Genomic DNA, 25,593 nt, shown 5'->3' with positions numbered 1-25,593 from the left:
GAAAAGAAAGGAATGAAAACAACAAAGGCAAGTTTGAGTTGTTTGATTAGGTTCACAAGGAACGTCAGAGGCCTTCAATGAACCCCATGTAAAGGCAGTTTGATTTTACTGGATTTTATTTAAGGGTGTCAGAGTAAAAGGACTGGATACACATTAGCCCTTCTTTAGATTTACTTGTAAAGATAGTTTGAAACCATGTGTTGTTATCCTTCCACTACACAATAGCTTGTGTTTGTATGTCATATAAAATCGTGTGAAAATTCAAGGAGCCTTAATACTTTAACAAGTCACTTTAAGTATACCATAGAGACAAAACAATATAATCTGTGGTAGAAAGAAAAATGAAGAGATCAGTTGCCAGTTGCTGCACCCTGAAGCAGCAAATAAAACAGATTGGAGATTTAAAAAAATTCTATCAAAAGAGTTGCTGTGTTTACTGAGCGCAACTAAGACTGCTGCTGATGTTTTTTTTGTTTTTTGTTTTTTTTAAAAAAGAAGAAAATTCATCAAATCCTCCCACATACTTGTCCAATCTTGTTGCCAAACACGACTTTATTGAATTCAAGCATTTCAAGTAGAGTTTACCTATTTCTCACTGTTCAGCTTCAGGGTTACTGGGACCTGAACTGTGTTAGAAACAGTTTGATAAAAGCAAGTGTAAAAAAACATTTATGAGGAATAAATTTCAGATCTCCTGCTAGTAAGCGCCGATTTCGACTCCCTTTGGCACGCTGATGCCTCTCTGCTACCTGTTTAAACAGCGTGCCAGATAAACCGCCGTGTTTGTGGCTGCAGAGTCTACTTAGAACAGGCAAAAGGCTTATTATCATTCCTGGCCATGCTGTGTCACACACACATCCACGTGCCTGCTGCCGCCTTGGCCCTGAGTCATAGCTGGACATGCTAAAGAGATGAGAAGAGTTAAAAAATATATAACTCTCTCAACGATTATGGAATGTGCAGACATGTTGAGTGGATTGTGCCTAATGTATTCAACTGAGTACTAAATGTATTGCCTAGTCTGACTTAATTTAGATATGTTTTACCCACTTGATTGGATGGTAACGCAAATGTCTGCAAATTCTATCAAAGAGCACATTTTCAGCTCTTATATTTGTCTGGGTTATTCTGCCTCAAACACTCGTGTTCACACACAAGCACACTGAGCAAACACGACTTGAATGTGACTGGCTGTCAATGTAAGCTATTTTCCAGGACTTGCTTTCACAGTGGGCTATTAGTCTATCCAAACAGACCCACCTGGCAGAAAAAGACAAAAACAAGTCACAGGAAGCAAAGAAACATGCAACAGTGAAGACGAGGGATGGCGAGAAGGCAGGACTTTATTCCTTTATTTGTTTGATACAAAACGGACTTTGTTGACAACACAATACAAAATAGAAAAAAATGGCACAGGATGCACACGGGTTCAAAACATTTAAACACATCCAAAGTCAAACAATACTGCTTTGGTATTAAAAAACAAAACACTCAATGAAGTGCAAAAATATTTTCCTCTTTTTTTTTTTCTTTTTTTTTCCTCAGTTAAATACATTCACAGATTTGGTGTCCTTTTTTAATAAGAACTCTTGTTCACAGCATTTATAACTTTTCTGAACTTGTTTCGAGACATATTAAAGTGCAGGTACGGTATCCACGCCCTATTTGTGACTGAAAAGCATTCACTGTCGGCAGTAAGCCAATTGTCTGGTTTGTCTTTTTGCTCTGTCTCTTCTAACACACACACATACGCACACACACACACACATTCCTCCAAACACATCAGAAGCACCTTTTTCAGACCTCACTTGGTGACCTAGAGCGATAAGAGCCGTTGGCCTGAAAGCAGCCACACAGAAGCATGTAAATAGAGCGTTGGATCTCAGAGTTTCTGTAGGCGTAGATGATGGGGTTGATCATAGAGTTATAAGTGGCGGGCAGCAGCGTAGCATAGGTGTACACTGATGGATACTCCCTCTCACCTACAAGGCAGTAGATGGCAAACGGCAGCCAGCTGGCACCAAAGGTCCCCAAGATGATGGCTAAAGTGGACACCCCCTTTTTGGTGGCAACATAATGGGACGTGGCGAAAAAGTGTTGCTGCAGGGCGATCTGGTGTGCATGTCGGCACACGATCTTGCAAATCTTAAAGTAAAGGGTCAGCATGAGCACAAAGATGACGAAGAAGGACGTGGCAAGGAGCATGAGGTTGCTCCGGGTCAAAGGGCGGACAATGCTGCAGGAGGCTGGCTCGTGCAGGCAGTTCCAGCCCAGCACGGGCAGCAGACCCAGCAGCAGAGACACCCCCCAGGTCACGATTAGCATCAGATGCACGCACTGCAGCGTCTTGTCTGAGAAGTACGTCAGGGCATTGTAGAGGGAAAAGTAACGGTCCACGGTGATGGCTAGGAGGCTGCTGATGGATGCCGTGAAAGACGCTACCAGAAAGCCCACCGTGATGAGGCTGATGGTCTCGGAGGAGATGACGTACTGGAACACAAAATTGAGGATTAATCCCATGCCGGCCAGCAGGTCTGCTGTGGCCAGGCTCCCGATCAGCACAAACATGGGAGTCCTCAGGGTGGGAGTGTAGAAGATGATCGCTACCACGATAGCGTTCTCGCAGGCGATGACGGTGCCTGACATGCAGAGCATGATGTCCCACGGGTTGACAGGGAACTCTAAGGGAGCGGCGGACAGTTCTAAGCTGCCGTTGTGTTGCTCCAAAGACTCAGCCTCCATCCATGGGACGGGTTCTCCAGCTGCAGAGGAGTCATTCACAACCAGGGACTCGTTCATCGCTCCACACTGCCAAAGAGTAAGAGCAAGGTTGTTTTTAGTGAAGCTGTCATTTTATCACGAAGTTACCTTTAGTTGGTAGAATATGGGGAGCTCAAAATGAAAGATTTTGTGAAAGGGTTGCAATGGCTTTAAAAGGCGCTTCAACACAATGACTGTTAATTCACAACAAAATATAATTCCAATGCCCTTTTGAAGACCAACAGATCCAACCTCTTATCAATTTAGTCCCAAAAAATTTAAATCGCATAGAAAGATTGAAATTATGTGACATAGACTCCAATTGAATTCTGGTTTTAATGCTACAAAGTAAAAACTCTGTTGATAAAATAACTGGTAGTTGGCAAAAAAAAAAAAAAAAGGTTGTCTAAGCAACACAGCTCATTGCATTTAGTCAGTCAGTAGCTTTGCAGCAATCCCTCATATCGAGCCATAAAGTGCTTCAAGCTGAGTACTAAACTGATTTTAACAAAGAACACAATCAATCATCCAGCAGCATATGTAGAGAACAAGCAAATATTGAACTAAGCAATTCCCAAAGTGATAATATAATAGGAACATGGACTATAGACCGTCTGTTAGAGGAGAGCAATGTGAAATTTCCCCATAAAGTTTACTTTTATGTTGTTCTGTATATTTAAAGGCATGATTGAAATCACTCCAAAATGCTTTCTTTAGAGATAAATAAAACAGCTGCTTGAGATTTCTCTCTCTACAAGACATGTAGATGCCCATCATTTAAATTCATTCTTTTCTAGTAGATTATATAGTCAAACCTTTCAAATTCAAAGGAAAATAATCCTAAAATGTTTTTTTGTAGATTCTTTATGTATATATATATATATATATATATATATATATATATATATATATATATATATATATATATATATATATATATATATATATATATATATACATACATATATATATATATATATATATATATATATATATATATATATATATATATATATATATATATATATATATATGTATGTATAAAAAGTAGGTTGAACAGTAACTTGAAACTTGGCATATCTTTTCATAGTGCTAGTGCGCCAGCAGAGGAACTGTCCCCGGTCCTGAAAGATCAGTCTCAAAAAGTTAGGGTGCTTCTTAGCTTAAAGATTAAAGCTTGTGAAAAATATTCCTAAATGTTTTAATAGCCACCCCACTCTGTTATTCTGACAGTAAAAAAAATAAAAATAAAAAAATAAAAAAATCTTTTCAATTTCAGAAAAAACCCCCATCATGTCACGTGTTCTGCTTGGATTTCTCTACATCATGTCTGTAAAAAAAAGATTCAACTCCCACAATTCTTACTCTGATACTACCTGAAGACAAAACAATAATATAAAAGATGACAGAAGGATTCTATTTTTCAGTCTGTGGTACTTTATAAAAGGCTTAGACAACCTACCTTTCTGACAAAGCAGTGAGAAGTGGAATTGTCGTTCAATTCGAGGTTCAAATCGTAAAGAGGTGGAGAATGAAGGCGCTTGGGTCCCTCTCAGGTGAAGCCCTTGATCTTGTTGTGCTTCCCAGGCATGGGACACACACCCAGGGCAGGAGCGCTGTGAAGCATTGGCTGCCGTTCATCTCGATGGAGAGAGGTGAGTGTGAGGAGGCGGAGGAGGATGAGGAGCGGTATAGAGGGGAGAGACAGTCATGCAAGGAGCGCTTCAAACCGTGGAGACGACGAACGAGAGAGAGAGAGAGAGGGGGAGGGAGACAGAGAGAGAGAAAGAGAGAGAGAGAGAGAGAGAGAGAGAGATAGAAACAGTACATGGCTCCCTGTTCTTCCCCTTGGATTAATCCAACAAACAGAGTCATAAGAAAACTCCAGACAGGTTCTAGAAAAGACTGATGGATATCTGATTTGAAGCAAATACTTAAAATGTTGCTTTCTGTTAAAATCTGTTGGAGATTATGAAGAGCCCATCCTGTTTGAAGCAACAGAAATCCACCTGCACATGTCATTTCATTTTTTTTTAAATTATAAAATAACAATACACTCTTACTTTAGCTACTATTAAGAATAAGGAATCCAGAAAGCAAGGAAAAGCTCAAACTGTTTATATTACCTACTGTTTTTGAGCAAACATATGAAAAGCTTAAAGTCATTCATATGTATTGAAGTAAAAGCATGATGAATAAAGTACAGTATTCTAAAATCTTAAAATAAAATTTACTCAGCGTTATTGCGGTTGTTGACACATCTTGTATGTTTAACTTCAATTTAACTTCAGTCACGTATTGGTCTCAAAATATCATCTCTGTAATAGTCAAGTAGGAAATATTAAAAAAAAAAAAAAAAAAGTCCATGCAAATTTTTAACTTAATTTTTCAATGACAAACCTGTGTATTTTTTTTCCTTTAGAATGTAACGAACTTTAATTATAAATTTTGAAGAAAACGACTTTATTAGTTGGAGTACATATTCTACTTCAGGAAAGTGCAACATGGAAATTAAACCAATAAACCTGCAGCAACATCTTGCTGAATATATCCTATGAAGAACTGCAACTATAGGTAACAGCAAGGTGTACCTAATAAAGTGGCCACTGAGTGCATCCATATGCATTGTGAAATAAACTTTTCAGCTCTTTCTCTGCGTGGGAGAGTGGTGCGTTCGAAACGCCTACCTCATGTGGCAGCATAGAGTTTACACGTGAATTATATATAGCAGAAATAATTAGTAGAGTATAGCATAAATTGAAACAGTTACATGCTCTTACTTTTATTGTGTGAAAACAGTGTATTATTTCAAGCTAATCAGTGATGCGTTTGAGCTGCTGATGAATGCTGAATTCAAATAGAGAGGATGGAAAGAGAGCCAAAGCAGCAGTAAAGCAATATGTAAACTGACTTTGGTTTCCTGGTAACAGTGGTTTGGTCAACCTCTGTCAAGCTTGAGGGCTGCAGAAATCTTTATTCATGAGCTGAGTAGTCACATGAAGCGTGTAATATTTTATATCAAAGACTCTAAAGTCCAAACAGGATAAAAAAAAAATAAATACATTTTTATTTGCCTTGCTAGAGAGCTAAATGGGCTAAAATGCCACCAAAACCAAAGTACTCCACTGCTAAATCCAAATATTCAACCTCTGCTCTATTTTAGAGGGGCCTTCCCGTAATGAGCTAAAAAAAACAACAACAAATCCATAGCTGTTTGCATTTATTCACCCACACCAATGTGCTCTGAGAGAGGCCTCAGCGTAATGAGACATCTGCCATTAGGAACAGAAAAACAGGACTATTTCATGAAAAGCCGCCGTTCCGTCAAAACAGTCCCATTTTTGGGAAGCAAACACAAACAGCAGAGCAGCACAAGGGGGCAAACACCTGTCTATGTAAACACAAGGCAGCGACTCACCCCTCAATACAGGAATGCCCTTCTAGTGATATTTAACAAAAGCAGAATCCGAGCATGTCTCTAATAGGCGGTGAAAAGGTCAATAACAAGAGCCTGCTCCCTCAGAAAATTTTAATAAAGAGACAACCCAGAGTGCAGGTGCTAAGTTTACGCTTAAGTAGTGGGTGAACAGATTTAGTGTAAAAAAAAACAAATTGCATGGACAGGTGGATGCAGAAATGGGCTTGGTGGTGACAGCAAAAACAGAACTCTGTCCTTGGTGACTAAATAGAGACACAGCAGAGAAATAACGCTTCAATTTCACTCATAAAATTGACCTACTTCCTACCTAAAAAGCTGCTGTGCTCACCCAAGGAAAGTTGTACTCTTTATGCAACACATCAATCATACAAATTGGATGGCTCCATCACTAGCTGTCACGTAATTAGATAAAAGCTCCAGAGCCACTGTTCAGTAGTGAGAATACAGTAAAAGCTATCATGACCCAAATTCTACAGGATTTCCATCATTTAACCAGCAAGATTAGTGCAGATATTAGCAATAAGCAAATAATGTTGATGCTTTTAAGCACAAGCGGTAGAAAGTGACAGTTCTTGCATGAATGGCCGCCAGAGAGCCGCTCTTTTAGTTGCTGAAGACACGGGAGGAGTGAGACAACAACAGATCACAAACATCTGAGAGTGGCCCATTCAAAGTCCACATCAAAAACCCCACAGAGATTCTGGGGCAACACTTAAACATTACATTTTGTTTCTTTTACTTTACTGTTATGTGCTACAAACACATAGAGGTTTGTGTTAAGACTGAAACTCTGCCTTTATTTTCATATTGGTTTTAGGATAACAAAAAACAAAAAGCATTCACGTTTTCATCAGAGAAACAGTAATCTCAAGGACTTTTCTTCATCCAAAGAAACACTTTGTGACCCATACGGTGTTTAAAAATAAACCTATATTAATGAGGCGATGCAGTAGGTTACGCAACTGTTCTATTTCAAACCTCAACAGTTCAACCTGTACACAAACAGAAATTCATGCAGCCATGTATAATCACACTACCGCCTCTAACTTTAACTGTGGCTTATCCTGAGTAATCAAGGGTCTATTTCCACCAAGCTTCTCCACAAGTTCTTGGGCAGGCTCTTACTATTCGGTCATAAAACGAGAGAGAGAAAAATATGTTCACATTAAAACCGGTCTCTTTTAAATTTCACTGCATTTTTATCAGATATGAGGCATTTAAGTGCAGCTGTCCAACCAGAAGACCGTTTTTGGGAATGGAGCAGCTCGATGAAAATGTGATCTGACAAGAGTTAAAACTTTGAAATAAAAGACATTCAGCTAATCAGAGTTGATAGGAGCCATTTCACAGGAGTCCTGTCCCACTAAAGGCCTTTTAGGCAGTGTTTGGCAGAATTACAGAAAACGTAACTGATAATTGCAACTCACACTTCTCTATTGGTTTACAAGCTACATGTTGAAGGGATTCAGTGTCTCCCTGTATTTCAGCCTCCAAAGAAGAGCTTAAACAAAGGAGTAAGAAATCTCTACCCTATGTAGTCTTATCTATTAAGGTAGAGAGCATGGTGTGAGTTATGCCGTCACACCCGAGGTGTCGCTAGCACCATCACCTCACTACTCTGCGGTCGACAAAGAAACCATGAGAACCCCGCGGCCGTGACGCAACCCAAAAGTCATTGAAGCATCTCAACCGAGGCAGGAGAAGAAGCCTTCTGGGTCCACCAAGAGGCTCTTGTCACATGTCATTACTGGACTCCTGACATCAGCAATACAATCTTTGCTCGTTGCAATTAAATGTCCCTGCGGCGTTTCAAAAAAAATATATTCATTCACGTTTAAAAAGAAACCTCTTCATTCGTCGGATCATATGCATACCATGCTCTTCCCTGCGCCTCCTCCCCAACTCTCACGTGGCACTAATGCTGTGGCCGGTGGTCAGTCTGAATGACGACTGAGCGTTTATAATGGAGAACATTTCACATTTTCTGACACCTGCGCTTGAAAGCCGAGAGCCGAGGAGAGAGTGTGACAGGAGAGGGAACACAAAGTGTAAGGCAGCAAGGACGTGAAAGCGGGAAAAAGGATCTAATAGTAGGGGGAAATTAACACTTAAAAACGCTGCATGAAAGGTAAAATATTGGATTTATGGATGGGTAGCGAATTAGAGAGGCCAGATTAATGAAAGGCATCAGAAATACAATATGGAAGCTTCAGTTGTTAACTGAAAAATGCATCAAGCCACAGTAAAAATGTTTTTTTATTGAAACTAGTTATAATACCACTAATATAAAGCTTCATTGGGTAAGAAGGAATAAACATACATGAAATCCAACTACATAAGAGGAATTTAGGGCAATTTTATTTGTGTTGCGCATTTTCAGAAAAGCAATGCTAAGTTCTTTACATGAATAGAAAGAAAATAAAACCCAACAGTTGTGTTCTTAAATATCAGTTTATCAATCAAGTTGTCAAGTTGCACCAATGGGAAAATATATTCAAAATTATTCAACTTTATCATGTACTCACTGAATGCCAAGACAGCTATTTAAACATGTCTTAACAGCTTAAAAAGGCAGTTTCATCACATCCTACCACAACCGACCCTTTGAGGTCATTCATGATCTTGATGGGACAAAAAATGAAAATGAGTGCGATATCTCTGATCTACATAGCTGTTGGAATTAATATTACTGTTGCATTTGGACAATATCAAGAGAAGAGCCTGCCGAATTAAAATAATATTGATTTTATATATAATGTTACATGATGGTTTTTAACAGTATTCGTCAAAATAGCCAAGTGCACATTTGTGCATGCATAAGAATGTTCAAGGTCAGTTTTTTGTCTGTTAATGTTATGTATGTGCACCTCGAAAACAACACTTTCACAATGGAGTCCTCTGTGTAGGTTGGATAAATAGGTGTTTAATTTATTAAGACACATCTCATATGTTCAACACAACATAATGAAAATGGATAAAAATGTGTACCACTTTGTAAACTATGGTAGTTTAATGGTTTATGTTTACAGAAATGCTTCATAATTACAAAAGTAAGCAGACATGTTTTTGGAATGATAAATATATGCAAAATAAAACATTTAAAAAGAGACAAACGATTAGTCAGAAATGACAAACTGACTCCAAATAAGTTTTTTTATAAACAGTTCAATGCCAGCTCCTTGCACTGTGTTGCATAAGATTAAAATTATTTACATAAATTCGCGCAACTTATATTTGCTTTTTATTCTGCAACTATATATATATATATATATATATATATATATATATATATATATATATATATATATAAACTTGACCAAAGTTAAAATAATGTGAAAATCATATAAAAACCACCATCGTAGCCTTGTAATGCAGGTTTGCACAAATAAAACAGTCGAAAACTTATAAAACAGACAATATACAAAAGGCTTTTTTTAATTTTATTATTATTTTACAAGTCAAAATTCAGCTGCGTAAGGTCTTCTGTACATCGTCAGGAGAAATGCATACAACTTACCAGAGTCACGAGCAAAAAAAAAAAAAAACTGAAACATTTTTGCCCATATCATCATCCAGTTCCAGATATTTGGCTTTCACATGTATCTGTTCTTCACGTACTCCCTGTACATCAACATATCCTCCCTGCACAGCGCCCTCACCTGCCCGTGACCCGTCATTACATGGCTCACAAACATTTCGTGACTGCCTCTGTCCACTTGAGGAAGAGAGACGACATAGATGCTGTCATCCTTGAAGTGGGACACTGGTTCTCTGAAAGTAGACATGCAAGAGGATAAAGGCAAACTGTCAGACCAATCATGTAGCAACAGAAGACTAACACAAGCGGGGGGGAAAAAAAACCCTTCCATATATTTAGCAAAAAAAAAGCTATTTTTATTTTACCAAGAAAAAAATAAAAAGCTTTGTGAATATCACGTTTAAAGCAGCAGCTAATGGCCACGCTGATAATAAAAGCAACACGGGGATTGTGGAGACGGGCACTTTTTCAGCAGCATATTAGATGTTTTGTCATGTTTTCCCAGAAACTAAACACCAAAGCATGTCTTTCCATTCAAACAATGAATTAACAAGCTTCTGCTTGTCAGATGGTCCACTCAGTCAGTCCGTTTGACAGCAGCTGGTGATCATACACGAGTAGAACAAAAAAAAAAAAAAAAACAGGACCTTGCCGGGAATAAGATTTCTGAAAGCAAAGACAGAACTTCAGGTAGACACAAAGGCATGCTTTCATGTAAGAAACTTGGCATCGGCTCTTCTAACTATAGGCACAATGCTGTGAATTCAAGAATATAAAGCAACTGCTGGCTAAACATTAGGAGCAAACATTTCTGATAAAAAAAAAAAATGAAAAGGGAGAAATTGATGTCTGTACGTAATGTTAAATTTAAAAAAAGTGAGCTTCAGCTTTGACTTAATGCACCACAAGTCAAGTCAATGTGCTAAGGCGAGAGATTTTATACTTAATGATTCAACTGTTTTTCTCTTTTTGCTTAAAATTAACCCGTGCATATAGAATTCTGGTATCATCTCGAACAAAAAAAAAAACGTTTTCAGCTTTAAATCACAGATGTTAGGGTCTTTATATGGATAGCTTTTAAATACATATGTTTTCTATGAAAATTAAACCTTGTTTCATCGCCAGGTTAGTTTTACTCCTGTAGTTACGATTTTAATATAGGATGACTTCATGTTTCCTCAAATAGTTGTTCAGCGCTGCATGAGTTACAATTTTTGACTAAAAGCCTCGACCTTTTGCAATAAGAGCCATGTACACTTCTTAAGACTATGCTCGTCAACACATGGTGTCAATACGCAGCAGGAGGCACTGCCGTTACTAGATTCCTGCTATCTACTGACTGGATGCTTGTATGCAGATTCAGAAGAATGCCATTTTATTATTTTATTTAAACTGTATTTCGTAACATTAAAACTGTTGGGTTCCTGGGTGTTTCCTGTCCGTGGTTGGGGTTGCTGTTTCCCTGTCCATCCTTCAGGGGGCGCCTGGCAGTCATTCCTGGAGGGTGTGGACCAGCTGATATTCATCACCTGCACTGCATGATCTCATTTGGAGGAGCATAAGAGGAGGAGGCAGCCTACACACCAGTGCCAGAGTGTTTTGCCAGTTTTGGTATTACAGGCCACCTGAAGTTCTCCAGTGATCGAACTTTGTGAATTTCTAGTGATTCTTTGTTTTTTGTGCCTCCATAGGAACTCTCACTACAGAAGCTGAGAACCCCTTAGTGAAAATCCAGCGCAGAACCTCTCCTTGTGACGCCGGTGGATTATTGCCCACCGGATGCCCAAGTCCCTGAATCCCACCTTGGTGATCGGATCTCCACGCTCGCTGCCCTCCTCTCTCCGGCCATAACGAAACCCGCCCAGACCTCGTCCGCCCTCCAGAGCTGCCCCACCACCATAAGCGAAGCAGCAACACTCGACCTCAAGTAATCCGGCCAGGATCCTTCAGACTCCCCCCCCCCCCGGTCCGTATCATCTCAGCTAAAGTAAGAACGTTAAGTTTTCTTCCAGCAGTTTACCATTTCCTCCAGTCATCGAACTCACCATACTCTCTCACCCTTAGCTCCAACCAGAAGCATCGAATCCTCTCCGGACCAGTTTTTTCCCCTTTTTCTCTGACTGTCATTCTCTGCAATAAATATAATTTTACTGATTTCCGTTGTTCTGTGGGTGTTCTTGCATGTGGGTCAGACGATTAAAACCCAACATGACAGAACACTCTGGCCAACAATCTGACTCAGCAGAAGCCCTTCGGAGAACCATTCAAGAACAAAACACTCAAATTCAAATGCATGACTCTGCTTTACAAGAGTTGGCTAACCGCCAAGCTGAAACCAACAGCCGATTAGAGGAACTAATCACATTTCTTCGCCAGCCTCCTACCTCCCCGGCTTCCGCATCAGCGGCGTCCACGACTCCAGCTCCAGTTTCTGTTCCACCCTCGGCACCACCTGCTTCCACCGGTTCCGTGAGTACGGTCCAGCCCATGTTTTCTCAACTACGCCCACTAAACCCTGAGAGATTTTCTGGTGAAAGAAGTAAATGCAGGGGGTTTTTGTTACAATGCTCAATCCTTTTCAATTATTCACCCGAAAGTTTTCCCCATGACAATGCAAAGATATCCTTTATCATTTCCCAGCTCTCTGGTCAGGCCCTCAGTTGGGCAGAATCTAGATTTTCATCGTCACTAACCTACGGCTGCACATTCGATGAATTTATAAAGGAATTCAAGATGATTTTTTCGCCAGATGCAGATAAGACTTCCGATTCGCGGGATTTATGGATCTTAAAACAAGGTCAACGTACAGTTTCTGAATTCGCGGTCGATTTCAGAATTAAAGCAGCAGCTTCGGGTTGGAACCCATCTGCACTCAAAAGTGCGTACTTCCACGCCCTAAGCGAACAAATAAAGGATGAACTGGCTACATTAGATGAGCCAGCTACCCTGGATGAATTCATAAATCTTACCATCCGTTTAGATAATCGAATTCGTTCCAGGGAAAGGGAGAGGCGGAGAAGGGATCCTCCGATAAGAACTTTTTCTTCTGTTCGCCTCTCAAACGCCCCTCCTACTCCTACTCCGCAGAATAACTTACCGGAACCCGAACCCATGCAGGTCGGGCATGCCCGATTAACGCCAGAAGAGAGGCAACGAAGGCTTAAGTCAAGACTCTGTCTTTATTGTGGTGAATCAGGGCATTTCATCTCAAACTGTGGGCTGCGTTTAAATGCTCAGGTCCGTCAGTAGGTGCTGGCATACTGGCGGACCATCTCAGAAAGAATGAAACCCCTCGTCTTCTCCTCCCAGCCATTCTATTCAACAAAGATCAGTCAATTTCGATATCAGCCATGATAGATTCGGGTTGTGAACAAAGCCTAATTGACTCCCAGTTTGTTCAGCAGATGGGAATTGAGACTATTCCGCTCTCAACCCCCTTAAGGGTCTCCGCTCTGAATGGTCGAGCCTTGTCCCAGATCACACACAAGACCAAACCAGTTAAAATGATATTATCTGGGAACCATTGTGAAGTCATTTCGTTTTTTGTCTTTCCTGCTGCTAACTCTCCCATTGTTTTGGGATTCTCTTGGTTGCAGCTCCACAATCCACACATTAACTGGTCAAAGAAGCATGTTGAATCCTGGTCAGTTTCTTGTCACTCTACTTGTCTCCATTCCGCAGTTCCTTCAGGTCCTTCCCCAGCGAAGCGGCAGGATGCAGACCCTGTTGATCTGTCCCTAATCCCAGCTGAGTATCATGACCTATCTCCAGTCTTCAGTAAGTCACATGCTCTTTCTCTACCTCCACACCGTCCATATGACTGCTCCATAGACCTCCTTCCTGGTGCCCCCCTCCCAAACAGCCGTCTGTTCAATATCTCACGTCCTGAAAGGGAGGCCATGGAAAAATATATTAAGGAGTCTTTAGCTGCTGGAATCATCAGGCATTCATCATCACCTTTAGGTGCCGGATTCTTTTTTGTTGGTAAAAAGGATGGCACATTAAGACCATGTATTGATTACAGAGGCTTGAACCAGATAACAGTTAAAAATAAATATCCCTTGCCCTTGCTCTCATCTGCATTCGAACCGGTTGTTGGGGCCACTGTGTTCACCAAACTTGATCTCAGAAACGCATATCACTTGCTCCGTATTCGTCAGGGTGACGAATGGAAAACGGCTTTCAAGACACACATTGGACAGTTTGAATATCTAGTCATGCCATTTGGATTATCTAATGCCCCGGCCTTTTTTCAAGCCCTGGTCAATGATGTGCTGCGTGACTTTTTGAACGTGTTTGTCTTTGTATATCTGGATGATATTTTGATTTTCTCCAAAGATCTGTCTGACCACAAGCGTCATGTCCGTTCAGTTCTTCAACGGTTGCTAGAGAATAAACTTTTTGTAAAAGCCGAAAAATGCGAGTTTCACAGATCCTCAGTCACCTTTTTGGGTTTCATCCTGGAGGGCGGACAGATAAGACCCACCGAGGAAAAGATTAAGGCGGTGGTTGACTGGCCTATCCCAGAAACACGAAAACAACTTCAAAGATTTCTTGGTTTTGCTAATTTTTACCGCAGATTTATTCGCAATTACAGCCAAACAGCCCTACCACTCACTGCCCTGACCTCATCCAAAGTACCCTTTTCTTGGACCCCAGAGGCAGATGCTGCATTTTCTCAACTGAAGTGTCTATTTTCAAGTGCTCCTGTTCTCATTCAGCCAAATCCTGACAAGCAATTTGTGGTGGAGGTGGACGCATCAGACTCAGGAGTAGGAGCAGTCCTATCTCAATTCTCAGAATCCGATCGGAAAACTCACCCCTGTGCCTTTTTTTCCCGTAGGTTGAACCCTGCTGAACGCAACTATGATGTGGGCGATCGGGAACTTCTTGCTATTAAGCTTGCTTTGGAGGAATGGCGGCACTGGCTGGAGGGTTCGCAACATCCTGTGCTGGTCTGGACGGATCATAAAAACCTGTCTTATCTGCAGTCCGCTAAACGCCTCAACCCCCGCCAATCACGTTGGTCCCTGTTTTTCTCACGTTTCAACCTGTCCATATCCTTCCGTCCAGGTTCCAGGAACATAAAACCAGACGCCCTTTCCAGAATGTTTTCCCCAGATGAGTCCGAAAAGGTTCCAGCCACCATCTTGCCTCCCAGCTGTACCGTGGCTACCTTGACATGGGAGGTTGAAGGTCTTATTCAGCAGGCTCTACAGTCCGAACCTGATCCAGGTACTGGTCCCCCGAACAGAATGTATGTTCCTCCCTCCGTTAGGGCCCGAGTAATCCATTGGCTACACACCTCTAAATTCTCAGCCCATCCTGGGATCAGTCGCACCATTGCTCTTGCATCTCGTCGTTTTTGGTGGCCCTCTCTCCATAAGGACATCAAAGAATATGTCCTGGCCTGCCCAATTTGTGCCAGAAACAAACCTTCACATCAGCGTCCCGCTGGTCTGTTACAACCCCTCGCCATCCCCAGACGTCCTTGGTCCCATATTTCCATAGATTTTGTTACTGGATTGCCCCCCTCCAAGGGCATGACAACCATCCTCACCATTATCGACCGCTTTTCTAAATGTTGCCATCTCATTCCCCTCAGAAAACTGCCTTCAGCTCTCCAGACCGCTCAACTCTTGATAAAACATGTATTCCGACTCCATGGTATCCCTGTTGAAATCCTGTCTGACAGAGGCCCGCAATTTACCTCTCAGGTTTGGAAACAGTTTAGCGCGGCTCTTGGAGCTAAGGTGTCTCTCACCTCTGGTCATCATCCTCAAGCCAACGGTCAGTCTGAAAGGATGAATCAAGAACTCGAGAACACTCTCAGATGCGTTACTTCCTCCAATCCTGTCATCTGGTCTCAGTTTCTGCCCTGGGTGGAGTACGCACATAACTCTCATGTTTCTGCATCCACTGGGTTCTCTCCTTTTGAAGTGTCCCTAGGTTATCAACCACCGTTGCTGTCTGCTGATGAACACCAAATTGCTGTCACCTCGGTTCAGCACCACATCCGCCGCTGTAAGTCAATTTGGAATAAGACCATTTCTGCACTCAATCGTACTGCGGACTTGAATCGGCGTGTGGCTGACCGCAAGCGGCGTCCTGCACCACTATACTCACCTGGACAAGAGGTTTGGCTATCCTCTAAAGACATTCCGTTGAAGTCCATGTCTAAGAAGTTATCTCCACGTTACATTGGTCCTTACGTTATTGAATCTGTCATCAGTCCATCTGCCGTTCGTCTCCGTTTGCCCTCTTCTCTTCGTGTCCACCCCACCTTCCACGTCTCTCAGATCAAGCCTGTTCAGACCAGCTCCTTGTGCCCTCCTGCCGAGCCCCCTCCTCCCGCCCTTGATGTGAACGGGCACCCGGCTTATGCGGTCCGTCGGATTGTGGCCTCCCGGCGGCGGGGCAGAGGGTGGCAGTATCTCATTGACTGGGAGGGTTATGGCCCAGAGGACCGCTCTTGGGTGCCTGGGTCCTTCCTTTTAGATTCTACTTTGATCTCTGATTTCAATGCTTCCTCCTCTTCAGTTGGACCGCCTGGTGGCGGTCATTGAGGGGGGGGTACTGTTGGGTTCCTGGGTGTTTCCTGTCCGTGGTTGGGGTTGCTGTTTCCCTGTCCATCCTTCAGGGGGCGCCTGGCAGTCATTCCTGGAGGGTGTGGACCAGCTGATATTCATCACCTGCACTGCATGATCTCATTTGGAGGAGCATAAGAGGAGGAGGCAGCCTACACACCAGTGCCAGAGTGTTTTGCCAGTTTTGGTATTACAGGCCACCTGAAGTTCTCCAGTGATCGAACTTTGTGAATTTCTAGTGATTCTTTGTTTTTTGTGCCTCCATAGGAACTCTCACTACAGAAGCTGAGAACCCCTTAGTGAAAATCCAGCGCAGAACCTCTCCTTGTGACGCCGGTGGATTATTGCCCACCGGATGCCCAAGTCCCTGAATCCCACCTTGGTGATCGGATCTCCACGCTCGCTGCCCTCCTCTCTCCGGCCATAACGAAACCCGCCCAGACCTCGTCCGCCCTCCAGAGCTGCCCCACCACCATAAGCGAAGCAGCAACACTCGACCTCAAGTAATCCGGCCAGGATCCTTCAGACTCCCCCCCCCCCGGTCCGTATCATCTCAGCTAAAGTAAGAACGTTAAGTTTTCTTCCAGCAGTTTACCATTTCCTCCAGTCATCGAACTCACCATACTCTCTCACCCTTAGCTCCAACCAGAAGCATCGAATCCTCTCCGGACCAGTTTTTTCCCCTTTTTCTCTGACTGTCATTCTCTGCAATAAATATAATTTTACTGATTTCCGTTGTTCTGTGGGTGTTCTTGCATGTGGGTCAGACGATTAAAACCCAACATGACAAAAACATGCTTGGCTGCAACTGTATCGATGGCAGCTCTTCTCTTCAGTATTTGTGGCTTCTTGGCGTAGCTCCGCTCCTGCTACTGGTGGCTTCACCGCATCAGTTCAGCGTTACACCGGCTGATGACGTTGCTGTGATTCACTTTGTCTGGTATTTTTGTACATATTTTATTGGCAGTTCTGTGGTCATGTCAAAGCAGCAACTTATATTAAAAAGTGTTTTATTTCCGTTTGAAGGCTTCCCGCTTTCATGGAAGGATAACAGAAAATCGCTCTTATAAACATGTAATTACTAAAATCACGATACCCTCACTTTGTATTCCTCTGAAAAATTAACCCATTTAAATAAAGAAATCCCTCCATGGGTGATACCACGATAAAGGGTGTTCATTTTATAGCGCTAACACCGGTGCTGTAAGTGGTCCGGTATGAAACGGGTGTGACAGAACAACGGAACCACTGCACTTTTAAATTTCATTAATCAGAATAACGAAAAATGTTTCAGTTGTTTTAAAAGGTTTATGTCAGTCTGCCTTTTCCCCATCAATACATTTCCCGAACGCTGCACACCTTAAGGGGTTAAACAAAAAACGACGCGCACATTACGCAAAACTCTGAAACAGAAGAAGCGGGACATAAAACGGAGCAAAGAACTAGATGTGAATTATGGCATAAAAACAGAATCCGATGCTGAACGGGGGAAAATCAACACATGATGTGAAACACATGATGATTAGGCGGCACAGCACGTGATGAGTGAAGATTACTGATGGTGAGCATGCCATGTGGGTGAAGTTTTATGGATGATGCTCTGATGTCCCATTCTCCTGAAGGCAGCACAGAGCTGCACCACCAGAAACCGACGGAAACACGGAAGAGAAGAAGAGTTACGATTAATGTAGTTACTGTTCTATCCATGTTTTAATGCTGCAGAGCTCAGTCTTTTTGCAAATAGTTCAAAGTTTAATTTGGCATTGTTGTACATCTTTTATCTGGCCATTTTGTGTAATATTTAACAAATAGAAAATGGCACAGAACAAGAATATTTTTTCCACTCTGATTGGCTGCTGTTAGGCCTACCAATTTTAACTTGAATGTTCATTGCATTTTTTGTAGACACCTATGAAAATAATTTCTGTTCCCATGGCTTTTTTGTGGGAACAGAAAAAAGCCATTTTATCATCAAAATTATTTTTGATGATAAATACAGAAACAAGCATAAAAATCAAAACATCTACAATAGTGATAGTAACTTTAATAATAAAATAATAGTCAGTGCAAAGTAGCTTTCAAATTCTTTGGTGGGGGGCGGTAAGGACCTGGATAAAGGCTGGGGGGCGCTGGCCCACAAATGGTTGAGAAATACTGACTTAGATGGTACAATAAGCACAAGTAGATAAAATGGAACAAATATACACACAAGCGCAGAAATAAAGTCAGCTGTACTTTCTAATTGTGAAATTCACTTCATCAATTCTTGCCACACATGTAACTTACATCTACATCTTGAGCAAAGTGGGTATATATATGTGTGTGTAATTTGTGCATGTTTTGGTTTTAAAATTTGCATTAAATCAAAAATAAGCCAAGAGTTACAATATTTCCTAAAGATGTTTTCTATGTGCAGATACTAATTGAACAGATGATTCAACCAGCAGCTCTAAAAAATGAATCGGATTTAGTTTTTCTTTTCCTGTATAGCATGTTAGTCTGCACTGTAATCCTCATCGGTGACTTTCACTGAAAAGGAAATTCATACCCTCATCTTTTTAATGCCCAACAACAGGAATTGGCAACAGCATTCATATAATTTCCGTTTTTATCTCCACCAATGGAGTCGGTGTCCAGTTGCCTATTCCGGATGGATCGATAGAGGAACCGCACAGAGGGAGGTGAATGAATAACGCGCCCCTGACAGGAGCCACACGTTCAAGGTGCCGTAACAACTTAGAATAGCCCGGTTGCGCAACAGCCAACACACCTGTCACCACCTGTGGACCAGGCAGGAGGAGACGAAGAAAGGTGAAGAAAAAAAAAAAAAAAAAGGAATAATCGATAAAATTGAGACCACCTTCTAACTCAACTTATAGAAAACGTCCTTTTTCTTCATGGTTTTAGTTTTTCTTGTAGCAATCAAAGTTGTTATCTTAGTACCAATGAGAAGCCAGAATAGATTTACATTCACAAGTGAAGCATTGTGGCTTTCGCTACGGTGCTCCGCTTGATGTGATCAATATAAAACTTTACTAGAAATTACTTTGGATTTATTTCGAAACCAATGGACATGGAGACAGAAAAGAAGGACTAGAACCTAGAGGAAAAGGAAAAGAAGAGAACTGGGGCAAAAGAAATTAAAAAGGAAAGAAGGAAAAAGAACAGTGGAAAGAAAAGAGGATCTTGTAAAGATGCCTTCAAGAGAATCTATTTTTTTCTCCTGAAGTTTTATGTTATAATTATTGTAAGACGTCCAAATCAGGAGCTCAACATCAATGCCTTTTCTAAGTGCTACAATCTTAGGGTCTAAAAGATGATCTCATCTTTTAATAAAGATTAAAAAAAAAACATTATAAAATTTCTACAATCTCTGAATACAAAAAAAAACTCTTTCAGGGTCATTTTTTACAATTCATTTAACTGTGATTCAACTGCACATGCTCTGCAGCCTTTGTCCTCACAAAGCAATATATAATTGCAGGACAAATAATAAAGGGTTGCCACGTGAATTTATTTCATGCAGTGTTTTTTTTTTCTCCCCATTCTACTAAAACTTGTAGAATGCCTGATTATTTTCCAGCCAGATGTTCTTCATATTCCCATCCATAGATGTTCTCTGTGTAGATTAAATTTCTTTTAAATTTAACAAAAAAAAAAAAAATCAGAAAATCAGTTGTTTCCTAAACTTTTGCTTTACTATGTAGATTAACAGTGAAGAGTGAATTTGTGCATTAAGACTTTCAAAATACAGTATTTCCATATTTAAAATGTATTCAAATCGATCTGACATTTACTAAAATGTGATGAAATTATTGTGTAGCTGATTGCAGATTCACAGCAGTTGGTATTTAAACAATGATCGTGTGTTTTTTAATAAATAAAATCTAAAGTCTGATGTTCAAATGAATTGAGCTCTCTTATTCTGATCCCATAATGTATAATTCATTGCAACCAATTGTCTTACTTTGTCTGATTTAAAAAGAACATCTGCATGTGAGTTACTTTATCTCAGGGTCTCATGTGAGAGCCAGACAGGTGCAGAGCATCTTAGTGAGGCTTTTAATTTTTTTTTTGTCTTTTTTACTAAATAAAACTTTAAAAGTGAATACAGAGTTACCCTGGTTATCTTTTCCATCATTTCTAGCCATATAATTTTAGGTTTGTACTCACAATGAGATTAAATTACACACAGAAAACCTATGAAGGGAAATGGTTACACTGGACTATATTTAGGGGTAACAAATTAAAATGGTTTGAACGCATCTAAACTTTTCAGTTCTTCACCTAAAGAACTTTTGAATGCATAAAAACGTTTCCATGTCACAGTTGAGCACTACTTTCTTTTTATAACATAAAACATCAAAATACATACTACAAACAGCTCAAAATGTAAGAAAATGGTTCCAAGTTGCAGATAAAGGTGTCTTCTCTTTATGGTCAGGTTTTCTTGTTGACCTACTGCTGCTTAGAGTGGTGCTGGTTTAAAAAAAAAAAAAAACACTCAGGTTTTCCTGTAGACTTGGAGATGAAACTGAAATTAACACCTCTGTTTCGAACTGCATTGTGCAGCTGCCAGGAAGAAAGAATTAAGCAGGAAAAGTAGAATTCAACTTTTGTCTTTAATGCTCGACAATTCCAAGGCCTTTTGCCCAACCATCAATTAAAATGCATTTAATCCATTTTAGATCCAGATTCAAAGATAAATAATGCGATGGCCGCTTATCTTGGCACTCAGTCGGCATGTTAAAGTCATGCATCCTTTTGTCTCTAATGCATCATATTGTCAATTAATTATAATTACACTTAGACAAATTATTTCAATAATTAAAATTACAAAAAAATATATATATACTAAAGAAAAATATGTTAAAGCTTTCAAGTTGCATCTGAAAAAAATAGGGTAGTAGAGATGTTCTACTTTAGGCAGAGAAATGTTACATCTCAAGAAGGAGTATGTGCTTCCTTTTATCATCAAAAGAAAGAGTGTTTTTCTATGACTGCACATTGAAATTACACGTGTGCTCGTGCATAGTGCCTCCACTTCCTGCTGGGTCAGGGCTGCAGCCGCAGCGAGAAGACGGCTGGACCACGCATGGAATGAAAAGAAATAAAGTAAGTAGCATACGCGTGCACAGCTAGAGGCCTTGCGGGAACCTATTTAGTTTTGCTCTTCTCCCAAGGAGACTTAGGGGGCGAAATTGTATTTCCAAGTGTTTTTTTATGACTAAAAGCTAATACGACAACGGTGAACAAAACGTGAGTTTGAGCTACTAAGCTTAGCTGCACGTGTCTGAGTATTTCTGTGTGTATCTCAAAAAATGGTAACAATGTTTGAATTCAAAAAGTAATCAGAACATTTAGCTTCTTAAGCTATATGGCTATTTGTGGCTTTCTGTCCTTGTGGAAGATGTCAATGAGTTTCTACAGGACAATGGATAAGTCAACAGTATTCCACATGAGTTCATAGGCTATATACAGAACGATATGTTTTAAAAAGCTTTAATATCCAAATTTTCTCAGAGTCTGAACTTGGATGTTCATTAGCTGCAAGGCATAAGCATTGAAATTAAGAGTCAACGTTATTTTTGCTGTTTTCTGTGTGTTTGCCTCTGCTGTGTTTCCCTTTCTGAGTGTTTCTGGACCATCTTTATCAAATCAAAGGGCTCTCCTAAAAGGTTATGGATTTAGATCATTTGTGTTTGTACAACCAGCTCTAAAGACACCACAGGCTCAAGAGAAAGGAGAAGTAGAGTCAAATAGAGTATCAGTAAAATGAGATCCAGGGAAAAAACAGTGAATAAGGTTCGTTCGTTCGTACGTACGTACGTACGTACGTACATACATACATACTTGGGCATAACTCTGTTATGTTTTGATATGAAAACACCACACTGGCATTTGTGCCGAACTGTTAGACAGCGACATCAGTTCTTGTCGTTTAATGGTTCACATGTTTTACTTACAAGCAAATGATATTCGCCAAGTTTATGCGTTCTGTTTTCTCCACTGTGTGCTGGTTCTCACCAAGATGTGCAAACCTGCAAAAAGAAAAAAGAAATGCAAATTAAAAAGAAATTACCCTCTAAAGGTAAATTGTAACTCCTAACCCTTCAGTATCATATTATTTTCTTTATGGATATCTTTGAGTCCATCGTCTTCTAATTATTCATCAGGTTGTCCCCCCCCCCCACCACTGGCAATAATGTGCAAAATCACAAGGGGATTCCTTGTTCTTGCTTATGATTTTTATTATTGATGCACTGATTAGTGGCGCTCTGGCTTTCGCTAACATCTTTAGAGCTGTTGCTACTTCCAGTTCCAATAATGAATGCAATTTAGTTCTTATTATGAGCCACTATGGTCGGGGGATATGAGCGTCATTCTTCACGACAATTTGGAGGCCAATTCCCTTGCTCCAATTACATCTGTGTCTGCCGTCATAGTCGCACATGAAACAGAAAACAAAGAGCGCTGAAGGTGTTTGGAATACAAAGCGAAACCTGGGAGGGGAGACCGTAGCGATGTGTGTCAGAAAGGAATCAGCCGGCACTAGAGAACAAAACAGCACACGTCTCCACCGACTGGCAGAGAGCACTGGGCAAGTTTCTGACGGGTCCAGTCCACCGAGTCAACTGTGCCGCCCAACCCGCAAACACGCTTTCCCCAAAAATGTCACACGAGGTCAAGAGAAATAAGCAATATTTGCAACAATGTAGCTGCTATGTTAAATAATCAACCCATGATGAATTTTCTTTGAACGTTTTTCTTAAACAGCATAGGTTTTATAATACATCACAAAAAATAAATTGCATATACATGACCCAACTAAAATATGTGAGCTGGATTTAACCAAGCAAATAAGTATGAACCTCCTACTGGGTAATAATGCCATTGGTGATTATCTGTCAGCTGGCAGCCAGTTACTTAACCCCAAATTAAGCAATGAGTGGCTTCTCATTTTCTTTTTCAAGCGAAAGTAACATCTTGTGGTTGAGGAAAAGATGTTGTTTAAGAACTTTCCGGTCATCTTCATGCATTGAGCAGAGGAAACGTCTACGGAGATTTTACGGAAACTGCTAAAAGTTAGCTTAAGAACTGTCCTGTGCATTAAAAAGAAAGAAAAACGTGTGGTCTGGAAAAAAAAAAAAAAAAAAATCCAGACTGATTCTGATCAGCAATCACTTGAATGTTTGGTGAACTCAAAGCAAACAAAAAGAAAAAAAAACTAAAGTAGACCTCAGGGCTGTTTGTACTGAAAGGATACTTCACTTGAAGGTCGACTATAACAAATAAAAATAATCGGCCTGCTGGTTAAATTCCGAACTGTTCCGGGTCTTCCAAGGACACGAGAAGGCCGTGTCTGGAAAAAGACATTTTGAAAGCCATCATCAAATATTCATTTAGCTTCCGAGGAACAAATAGTTTTGTTCAATTTCGAAGCCTCTGGGGATCTATTTATCAACACTGCTGGGTGCATTCTGGGGTAAAAAATAAGATGCAACACAGAAGAGAAACAGACGAGTGAGCGAGGGGACAAAGGTGGAGAAAGAACAGTCAGGTCAGGAGTGTGATGCACAGAGCAGGGCAAATATGACTATGTCCATTTATCAAAATTGATTATTTTTGCCCTGCGGCGGTGACTGACACAGAGTCCTTGTTTCATCCTTCGCTGGCCTGGGGACATATGAATGGAAATAAAACCTTTTGAAAATCAGAACAACACTTCTATTCAGACATAGATTAGGTATTTAGGTCAGATAAGAAAGCAATTATTTCAACGGCTAGTTGTCAGGTCAGAGAACTTGTTGCCTAAGCACAGCACAGACATTACTGGCATGAGAATAGATTGCGAGGTGAGATTCTGTTGTTCGAAGTTGCAGTGGTGACGGGACACGACGCATACGAAAACCACGAATGGCCAAAATGATTTTTAGCGGCCTTAATCTGGCGTAAAGGGTTTTTTCTGGTTGTCGAGCTTCTCCAGCTGCGTTTTGAAATAATCAGTAAAACCTGATGGAGATGAGATAAGCAGAGATAAGCAGACAAAAAATAAAAAATAGCTGAACACTGGACATCTAGGGACATCTTTTTTCTGACAATCATAAGGTTGAGTTACGCTTAGTTTTGTTTACCCATCCATAAAGTTAGCATACTTCTTTTGCTCCATGGTCCTGTTAAAATTCAGGCAAGGTTAGCTCAACTCCAAGCTATGTTTTTTTTATTTTTATTTTTTTAATTTTTTTACCACAATTAGACATAGACAGTTTTATTTCAATTTCCACTGTTTAGACGGCTGGCAACATCTTTTTTTATTCTATTCATTAAAACAAAACAAAAAAAAACAACAACAAAAAAAAAAATCTGTTCAGAGGAAAATAAAAGCATCCAACAACAGAATTCCTCAAAAACTAATAAACCACTTTATTAAACAATAAATCTGTCTTTGATGTGGACAATTTGCAAAAGGTGGGTCCATAAATGCAATCTATAGCAGTAAATTTACCTCTCATAAATGAGCAAATCCTCCTCTGCGGGAGACTCTGCAAGAATCCGACCGTAAGGCTCCTTCATTGCTTGCTGGAGCTGGACTTCCTACAGAGGTGAGACAAATAGTAACAAACGAATGTGAGCGGCACAGAAATAAATAAACGTGTTGAAGTATCACTGACGCGTCAACATCAATGTTACCAAAGAGGTACAAAGAAGGCCAGTTCAGGACGTTCTTCTCGGAACATAAACCCATTCAGACAAGGTCATCGAGTTCAGATGCTCCTCTGCAACGTCTTCAGCAATTACGGCCACCCAAGGAGTTTAGTACAAGCAGCTTCGACAGTAATTTAGTGGTGTCTGACGAGGCAGTTTTAGGTTTCTCCATGTTTGTGTCCTGTGGCCTCCTGGGGTTCTTTCGCATGGTGCCCAGTTCGTAGAAACACAAAATGTCCATAAAATTATGACCACTTGTCTAATCTTTTGCAAGAATTCATTTCTGCCAACTACGAGGAATGACACACCATGATACAAACTCTACTAGACCTCTAAAGTTGCCTTATGGCACCTGAGAAAAAGGTTTTAGAGGGTTGTTTTATCTATCTTTAAGTCTGCTGAAACGTGTTTTATGATCTGTAATGTGTAGATATGACCAAAAAAAAAGCATATTCGGAAATATATCACTTAATTTTTTTATGAACTGGAGGTGATTTACATGCCTTCGTTTCGAACTGAAAGGAGCCTCTAAAGAAACAACAGACGGCTGGTTATGTAACAGC

The 25,593-nt window shown here is 40.6% G+C and overlaps 2 protein-coding genes and 1 long non-coding RNA gene across 3 annotated transcripts in view; 1 reads left to right on the top strand and 2 right to left on the bottom strand.

The window, feature by feature from the left end:
• Window positions 1-1,335: 1,335 nt before the first annotated feature.
• On the bottom strand, window positions 1,336-3,521 carry gpr6 (G protein-coupled receptor 6). Its single transcript, XM_015013700.2, has one exon. It carries the CDS (start codon window positions 2,797-2,799, stop codon window positions 1,798-1,800), a length of 1,002 nt encoding a protein of 333 aa, XP_014869186.1. The 5' UTR covers window positions 2,800-3,521; the 3' UTR covers window positions 1,336-1,797.
• Window positions 3,522-9,102: 5,581 nt separating this feature from the next.
• The window catches only part of fig4a (FIG4 phosphoinositide 5-phosphatase a), a 50,779-nt gene continuing 34,288 nt past the window's right edge, over window positions 9,103-25,593 (bottom strand). Inside the window, exons 21-23 of the mRNA XM_015013572.2 lie at window positions 24,831-24,919; window positions 22,291-22,365; window positions 9,103-9,970 (exon numbers count right to left, since the gene is read on the bottom strand). Of these exons, the coding sequence (XP_014869058.2) occupies window positions 9,793-9,970; window positions 22,291-22,365; window positions 24,831-24,919 (342 nt within the window). The 3' untranslated portion in view covers window positions 9,103-9,792. The remainder of the gene's footprint in view (window positions 9,971-22,290; window positions 22,366-24,830; window positions 24,920-25,593) is intronic.
• Window positions 16,317-17,051, top strand: LOC148153055 (uncharacterized). The gene is made up of 2 exons (XR_015761879.1): window positions 16,317-16,511; window positions 16,592-17,051. It is a non-coding gene; the product is annotated as an uncharacterized LOC148153055 (long non-coding RNA).

This window comes from Poecilia mexicana, unplaced genomic scaffold, assembly GCF_051168715.1.
Source record: "Poecilia mexicana isolate PSO_F unplaced genomic scaffold, ASM5116871v1 scaffold_21, whole genome shotgun sequence".
In the NCBI taxonomy this organism is placed as follows: Eukaryota; Metazoa; Chordata; class Actinopteri; order Cyprinodontiformes; family Poeciliidae; genus Poecilia; species Poecilia mexicana.
The sequence above is the reverse complement of the archived record's forward strand: the minus strand, read 5'-3'. Positions and strand labels throughout refer to the sequence as shown.